This window comes from Poeciliopsis prolifica, unplaced genomic scaffold (assembly GCF_027474105.1).
Source record: "Poeciliopsis prolifica strain line A6 unplaced genomic scaffold, Auburn_PproV2 SCAFFOLD119, whole genome shotgun sequence".
NCBI classification, from domain to species: Eukaryota; Metazoa; Chordata; class Actinopteri; order Cyprinodontiformes; family Poeciliidae; genus Poeciliopsis; species Poeciliopsis prolifica.
This window is the reverse complement of record NW_026562494.1, coordinates 716,245-725,000: the sequence shown is the minus strand read 5'-3', so window position 1 is coordinate 725,000 and position 8,756 is coordinate 716,245. Positions and strand designations below refer to the sequence as shown.

Genomic DNA, 8,756 nt, shown 5'->3' with positions numbered 1-8,756 from the left:
AGCACTGATTGAAGTGAGAAATAAAACGTCATATTTTCCTCCTCGCTGTCAGATCGGGTCTCTGGTTCCCAAAGATTTGAGCATCAGGACTCATTAGCAGCATGCGCCGCAGCGTGTGCCGCAGCGTGTGCCGCAGCGTGTGCCGCAGCGTGCGCCGCGGCGCTCCGGAGGGACTCGCTCTGATAAGATTGATCTCTCCAGAAACACGCAGGCTGACGGTCCAGAGCGGACCCCCTCTGCACAACGGCCTCATGTCTTCCTGCTCTGTGTCCCCAGCACATCAATAACGACCACATCCACGGCGAGAAGAAGGAGTTCGTGTGCCGCTGGGACGACTGTTCGCGGGAGCAGAAGCCCTTCAAAGCGCAGTACATGCTGGTGGTTCACATGAGGAGACACACGGGGGAGAAACCACACAAATGCACGGTGGGTAACGGATCGCTCCCGCCGGGCCCCCAAACAGCCCCGGGGCAGCAGGGGCCTGAACAACACCAAGCATTCACTGCAGCCGAGCAGACAGAGGATCACCCAGGATCCTGATCCCTCACATCATCACATCACATTATTAACATGGAGGCTTTCTGAATACGCTGCTAGCCATCAGGTCCTCCTCTGAAAACAGGAGCAAAGGTCAGGATTATTCTGTCCCTCATGAAATCACACCATGCTGCAGTTTCTAACTTTCTAAAAATGTTTCTGCTAAAACTGTCAGCATGTTGGATACTCAGATCCATCTTCCTGAGCAGCTACTGCTGTCTGAAAAAACACACCCAAATCAGAGCCGGGAGGCGGGGCTCAGCGCTGCCAACCATCCTCATGTACTCCCTGCTAAATGTTTTAATGGTGGACAAACCAGTTACCATAACAGGAAAACTGTTTATCTGCCATCATCTGTGGCTATGCTAACTAGCCTTAGCATTCAGGACAGACTGCTAGCGGCAGCATACCAGAGACCAAAGTGGTGATTAACAGCATTAAGCCCCGCCTCCTGGCTCTGACTGCTTGTTTCTAGTTCGCACTGGGAGACAGTAGAGGAAATCGATCCTCCGTCTCCAAACAGCTTCAACAAATATGGAAAAAACTATTTTTAAAATGAAACTTAAAATGGACTGATTTGAACTTTTAGAAGCAAAACAAGCATGAACAGTTTCACTCGTTTCCACAGAAACATCAAATGTTTTTCATCAGAGGGAGGATAATAATTCTGACATTATTATCAGAATTGCTGCTTATTTTAAAAGTTTAGGCTCCACATGTGTCGTAGTATGAATGAATACATCCAGAGGAAGAAACCTTACAGCCAATCAGCACCAAGAAACCTTGCAGCGAGTTCACAAACATTAGCAAAATAAAACAGCATCACTGTGTGGAACATTTGGAGCAACAGAGACAGGAATGTTCAGAGAAATGCTTCAGGTCTAAAATCCAGAGTCACTCTGAGGATCAGACTGTCTGAAACGCCTCGTCAGTCAGTCCAGGAGTTTTACTGAGGAACAAACAGATTCACTCATAAATGTTGAGCAGGAGCCAATCTGGTGGTTTTATTTCCTGTGTTTGTGAATCTGATCCACTCTACAAGAAGAAAAACAGAGAAACTTACGAGCAGAGACGAATCTGGGCTCAGAATGATTGTAAATAAAGGCTGAATCTCCCTCAGATATTCTGGAAAACAGAATATTTAACTGTTCTGCTGGAGAATAATGTAAATAATTGAAAAGGTAGTTGTCTGACAAAAAGGAGGATGTTGGTGAACAAACTGGTGAGCGGTTTGATCTGCGATGTTTCCTCTCAGCTCCTCCATGTTTTCAGAGGAAAACAGAAAGTCAACAACAATCAGACAAGCCAAGGTTTTTCCTGTCATGAATTTTCTCCCCTCTGCAGTTCGAGGGCTGCGCCAAGGCCTACTCCCGCCTGGAGAACCTGAAGACCCATCTGCGCTCTCACACCGGGGAGAAACCCTACGTCTGCGAGCACGAAGGCTGCAACAAGGCCTTCTCCAACGCCTCGGACCGGGCCAAGCACCAGAACCGGACGCACTCCAACGAGGTGCAGAGGCTCAGACTTCACACAGAATGCATTATGGGTCTGATCACACGGCTGGATGTGCGAACCGATTGAAGTGGTTTAAAAACTGACAGGAATTCATTTGTGAAGACTTGGAGGCTCGGATCAGAACCACTGCAGCAAAAACACTGACTCAGTTTCTTTAAATCATCGACTGAGATCAGATTATTGATCTGAAATACTGATCAGATCATTACAGCAGTACACATGCTGGCACTGAGCCTTAAAAGCTACAAAATGCAACCATTGAAATAAATGACTTATTTTACAGATTTGATGTAAAACAGATTAATCTGTTCATCTGACTCCTCTCTGAGCTGCTATCGCTATCTGGAAGAAAAAACACAACTAACCACCAAAAACATCCAATCAGAGCCAAGAGAAGCAGCTTAGTGCTGCCAATCATCCTGGTGAATTCGCTGCTAAATGTGCTAATGGCAGAGAAACTAATTACTGTTACAGGAAAACTGATTATTCACCAGATCAGTGGCTAATCTAACGAGACTTAGCATTCATGAAAAGCTATGCTAGCTGCAGCGTAGCAGAGCACATACAGACGCATGATTGACAGCGCTAAGACCCGCCTCCTGCCTCTGATTGGTTGTTTCTAAATAGCAGTGGGAGAAGGCAGATCATTTCACAGATTCAAGGTAAAACAATATGTTTTGTTTCAGTTATAATCTGTAGCTTTAATGCTACCTTAGACTCAACTGGCTGTACTTGAAGAACTTAGTCTCTCGTTTTCATCCTTTATTAACTACTTTAAATAATTCACGGATCAGTTGGAATGTAGATATGACTTAATTTAAAATGATTTGCTTTTAAAATCGCCTCAAGATAATATCCGTTGTGAACTGTATGAATAAACTGAATATAACTTGTTCCAATAGAAACCGTACGTGTGTAAAATCCCGGGCTGCACCAAGCGCTACACGGACCCCAGCTCTCTCAGGAAGCACGTGAAGACAGTCCACGGCCCGGAGGCCCACGTCACCAAGCGGCAGCGCAGCGACCTGCCGCCCAGACCAACCAGGGAGAACGGCGAGAACGAGAGAGCCAGCAGGATACACAGGGAGCCGTCACAGAACAGCTCCCCAGAGTCCCGGAGGAGTTCCTGCACATGAAATCCATCAAGACAGAAAACCCTGTGGTGAGAACGACACACAAACTCTGTCTTAATGCCAGCGCTGTGCACAGTGAACCATCTAAAGCAAAATGCTTGATGCTTTCCATGTCTTTCTGCTTTTACTCTTCCCTAACGGACAGACTTTACTAAGGTGAGCTGACCTTAGATTACGTCACCATTTCACCTCATACTTCAAGGACATCTAGCATTTTATCTCCGATTTCTAACCAGGAGCTCAGGTCGTTCTCTGAGCCGTGATGGAAACCCAGGAGCTTCTTTCCTCCACTGACATTCTCAAAGCATTTCTAGAACTGAAGGCAGACCCTCCAGAAGGTTCTGGTTCCACCTGGAGGTTCCACCTAGAGGTTCCTCCTGGAGGTTCCTCCTAGAGGTTCCACCTAGAGGTTCCACCTGGAGGTTCCACCTGGAGGTTCCACCTGGAGGTTCCACCTGGAGGTTCCTCCTGGAGGTTCCACCTGGAGGTTCCACCTGGAGGTTCCTCCTGGAGGTTCCACCTGGAGGTTCCTCCTGGAGGTTCACCATTCTGTTTGTGCTCCGTTGATCCCGGCAGCAGTGATGTCATCGGCGATCAGCGGCCTCTGGGCGACTCGCATGGAGGGTCCAGAATGATGACCACAGCTTTAGCGTACACAGATCTAGAACCAGCCATCCATCCCGTGCTCCATCCTACCGTCGCTCATCAGCAAGACAGGAAGGTTCACCTTTTCTCAGACTTAGAAGATCCTCATTCATTACGTTCATGGAAAACCTGTATTCACATATCAGGTGTTGATGACCAACTCTATTCATCAGCTTCATATGATTGTTCATGCACTGAGTGATGCAACCGCAGTAAAGCGAGCCGCACGCGCAGAAGAAGAAGAACGTAAAGGTCATAGGTTATGATCATATGTAGAGGAGGGAATAAAACGCTGCAGATATATTTCCAGGCCTGAACGACTCCAGGAGGCCAGAAGTGAAGGTTTGACTTCTGAAAAGCCTTTTCCCAGCCATCTCCATTCTGGGATGTTAAATCAGGAGCAACTGCAGGTTGGATAGCAGAATGAGGAAATAATATGTAGAAAGAAGGAAAAGATGAAAATAAAAGCTTGTTTTGTTTGAGGCCTTTAATCTGAACTGATCAGAGTTTCTGTTTCACTCAGAAATTCTATTTAAATGAAGCTTTTTTCCTTTTTTAATGAGGTTTTCATGTGTTTTAGGGCAGCAGGGGGCATGTTCACTAATTTACACAACACTGCATTGCCTTTGTGTATTTTTGATATCATATTTATTATTTTTGCTTTATTAGTGTTCCTCAGAACGTCTTGGCTTTGCATCAGGACCCATGTGGGTCCGCTTGCTGTTTGGTGGAAGTGGAGAAATGAAGGCGCTGTGTTGAGGCAGTGAACCAGAGGCAGTGAAAGCTGCAGCAGAACCTCCAGCTGCATGCTGCAGTGTTTGGTTGAACCATCTCATGATGGTCGCTGCTCCACTCAGCCTTTCATCCTGCACATTTGAAATTCACAGACAGACTCAGAGAGCCTGTAATCTGTGGAGCCCCTCCCCTCCCTACCCCAGAAAACACTCATTATTTACAATTAAGGCGGGGGAGGATAAAAGGCCGCTCAACATGCCGGTTCCCTACTGTTCCACTTTGTTTTGCAGAAAGAAAACAGTTTTTAGGACAAGATGTTTCTGTGTATCCCAGCCTCTCTAATGCGTAGCTCCGGTCTCTCCTAGATGCATCAGTCCAGTCCTGGCGGTCAGTCATCATGTAGCAGCGAGCCGTCACCACTTGGCACCAACAATGACAGTGGAGTAGAAACAGCCGGGCACAGCGGGGGGAGCCTGGGGGACCTGAGCGCGCTGGACGACCTGCCGTTCCTGGACGACCTGCCGTTCCTGGACTCTGTGGATTTCTCTGGCGGGGTCGCAGCGGTCGGCCTCCATCTCAGAAAGCAGCTGAGCAGCAGCCAGTGCCTGGAGAACCTCAAGAAGGAGAAGCTGAAGGCGGTACGGGACTCGTGTCGGTGGGCCAACAACCCAACACCCCCTGCTCACCCAGGGACCACGCTGCCGCCTATACCGACAAGCGGTGAGTCTGGATCATGCCAGGAATGATCAGGAGAAAATGTCAGACTTTTAAACACAAGAAGCCAAAATAATCCAAATTCAAAGTTCTAGATTTGCTGAGACTGTGCATCATGGGTAATGTTTCTGTTTGCTCTCAGGGTCCCTCCTGGAAAATTCAAGTCTGTGTGGAGATCCAGCCTCCTTCCCCGGCTCTGGCAAAACGACTCTGCTGGGAAACCTTCCTGAGCGCCGAGACAGCGCTTCCAGCACCTTCAGCTCGGTCTACACGCTCAGCCGCCGCTCCTCAGGCATCTCCCTGGTTTCTCCACTCGGCGCTCGAGCCAAACTTCACAGTTTGCTGCCAACCGCCTGACGAACATCAGCTCAGCGGACTCCTACGACCCCATCTCTGCTGATATTTCTCGGCGCTCCAGTCAGGCCAGTCAGTTTGGGGGAATAATAGCGGGCCTGGGCTTGCCAGCCCTCTCACCTTGACCCCAGCCCAGCACTACCAACTGAAGGCAAAGTATGCTGCTGCAACTGGTGGTGCACCTCCAACACCTCTTCCACACCCAGACCAATCATGTCTGAAGGATTTCAACGAGTACTCATCCAAAAACAGGCTCCGATCCTTACAGTTCAGCCAGGAACGGAGCTTGATGCCCCATGAAGTTCCTTCCAACATTCCCCGTCGAGCCAGTGACCCTGTGAGACCTTTACGTCCTCTCAGCCAGCCTCCTCTGCATCGGTTCAACAGCATGGTCTCACTCAACCGAAGAGTCTCCTTGCAGCCTCATCCCCCTCCTGAAAAGGCTCACAGTCACTTATCCCAGCAACCGCATGTTGGTCCCCATGGTTTCCCTCACAGCCTACAACCAGCAAGCATTTCGGAGTTCATCACCATGCAGACAAGAAGGTGCAATGGGAATCCCTCAGGTCCAGGAGATTTCCACGGAGCTGGCGGCAGCCAGCAGCCGCTGCTCCACCAGAGCCGGCTGGATGGGGCGAACAAGAGTCCACTGATGAGTCCATCCTCACCACACGGCGGAGCTGCAAGAGGACAGTGGACCATGGACACCTCCCAGCAGTATTCCAGGCTGGATCCACGTGGGAATCTGACTGTCATCCAACAGAACCAGAACGCTGGGTCTTTCAGTGGGACCTCCCACCAGCAGGTAGTCCAACACTTCAACAACAGAGGCAAGCAGCCTGGACAGCACCGTTTCCAGCAACCCTCAAACCTCAATGAAGCTTCTAGCCCTCAGTACAGGCTCAGTCAAAGTTCCTATGACAGGAACGGCAACGCTCCACCCTGTGGGAACATCCTGCCAGCTGACATGGACTTTGGTCAACTTCAGGCAGCACACATAAAAACTGAGAGTTGTGATTCATCCACCATGACTTTAGACCAGCAGAACTGTAACATGACTGGTTTCCGGACCAGGAATCAGAACCCTCCCCAGCTGAGACCACCAACAGAACCCAACTCTCCAAAAGCCTCAAAACCGAAGGTGTTGCAGCCACCAGACGAATCCCAGCTCTCCTTCAGCAGAGTTTCTGAACTCCCTTACATCTCTGAGGACAACGCTCTGTTCTACACGGGCCAGATCCGAGTCCTGGAGCCCAACGGGAACCTGGACTGTCACGTTTCCCTCCTGCTGAGCTCTCCTTCAGCTGCTCCAACCGACAACCAGGGGAGCAGGACTGCAGCTGAGCACCCTCAGATAGACTTTGATAGCATGCTGGACGACGGGGATCACTCCAGCCTCATGTCAGGAACCCTGAGTCCAGGACTTGTCCAGAGTTTCTCCCAGAGTTCGTCTCGCCTCACCACGCCGCGCAGCTCGGTGGCGCTGCCCTCGGTCCCGACGGGAACCGGGAACATGGCCGTGGGGGACATGAGCTCGCTGTTGAGCGCCCTAGCTGAGGAGAACAAGTTCCTTCACCTGATTAGCTAACAGTCTGGACATCAAACTGTGGACTAAAAACTGTGCTTTGTATTCATCCGTCTCCCATGTGTCCTTGTTCATCCAGCTGTAAATTATTTTCTACTTTTCACCAAAAGCCATACTTCTGTTCTTGCCTTAGGATGTGAATATGATGTAACAATGAACAGAGGTGATCCTACTGAAGTGCCTGCTGGTGGAAATATGAGCCTGGACTGCAAGACGACGGGTTCAGAGATCAGCGATGATGTTCCTGAATCAGTTTCTGACAGGTTGACTGTGACCAACCTGCGTCTGGAAGCAGGAGCAGCAGAGGACTTGACCGGGACATAAATCCATCATTAAACTGCAGCTCTTCCTGTTCTACATTCTTCCTGCTTTCTGTGTAAATACAATTTGTACATTTTTAATAAACAAGAATTATGGATTTTTTAATTGTCTTTCTGGCTCTTTCCTTTACATTCACGACTTCAGGGCAATGAATCAAGTCCAGCCTCTTCCAGAATAAAATGCTTGCACCCGACAGGCTGCACAACAGGATCTGGTAGACGGACCTTGGAATCATTTGCTTTTCCCACGAGGTGGAGGACATCTTGACTGGACGAGAACTCTCCTCTTCGTCTCTGAGTGTCTTTGTGTCGGGGCGCGCCGTTTCTAACCCGTTTAGATGTTCTGGTGTGAAGCCAGCGGTTTGAATCTCGGCTCTGATAACGCTACATGTGCTCCGTTCCGCCTCCGACTAAATATTCTTCACCAGTTCATCCCCTGATTGTTTCCTGCAGAGAAGAAAGTGTTGCTGGCTTCAATAATTCAGGACCAAAACTTTTGTCTTTGAAGCCCCGCTCCTGCAGCCTGTGCAGACAACGCACTTTCCTCTCTCCTTTCTTGTCCAACATCAGTCTGCGACCTCTTTGAAATAACTTCCCCTGACCTCGCCTTCCTCGGCCGGCAGAATGTGAACGCTGCTTCCTCCGCTGATGAAAAAGGAGGCTAACCGGAGAGGAAAAGGCTCGACGTGTGCAGAGCTGCACTCTGCTGCACTCTGCCTCAGCGCTGTCCGATATTAGCTCTGACAGAGCAGCCCAGAGGACTCGGCTGCTGAAACCACATAAAACAAACCAGCTGAGAGGAGAGCCGGCGCCGAGCGCTCACAGGAACAAATGATTTCACTGTGTCAGTTAATTCAGCCGAGGATACGTTTGATCTGCAGGCTGTGATTGCTGCTGCCACTGGATTTCCTTATTCTCTCAGAGATGTGGAGGAGGGGGGATCGCCTCAGGCTGCAGCAGCCACGAAGCGCAGGCAGCTAGCAGGGACCATGCATCTGCAGCACCAGGCTTTATGGAGGGGATAACTGGCTGAGGAAGATGTAAGACAGGTTTTCATTACCGCTGGAATCAAGTGGCTTTGACCTCCAGCTGACCTGCAGGGACCTGCCAGCAGGGGGCGACGCCTCGACAGGGTTTCTGCTCCTCATCCTTCAGGTTCTGATTTACAGCAGTTCAGCTCAACTTGAACAGGTGAATTTATTCCTGTTGGATCCCTCC

General features: G+C 49.6%; 1 protein-coding gene across 1 annotated transcript in view; it reads left to right on the top strand.

Moving 5' to 3' along the window:
* The window catches only part of LOC129354868 (zinc finger protein GLI2-like), a 58,157-nt gene extending 50,513 nt beyond the window's left edge, over window positions 1-7,644 (top strand). The window contains 8 exon segments of the mRNA XM_055024400.1: window positions 277-426; window positions 1,882-2,046; window positions 2,955-3,153; window positions 3,156-3,214; window positions 4,931-5,285; window positions 5,422-5,574; window positions 5,577-5,711; window positions 5,714-7,644. Of these exon segments, the coding sequence (XP_054880375.1) occupies window positions 277-426; window positions 1,882-2,046; window positions 2,955-3,153; window positions 3,156-3,214; window positions 4,931-5,285; window positions 5,422-5,574; window positions 5,577-5,711; window positions 5,714-7,221 (2,724 nt within the window). The 3' untranslated portion in view covers window positions 7,222-7,644.
* Window positions 7,645-8,756: the final 1,112 nt, after the last annotated feature.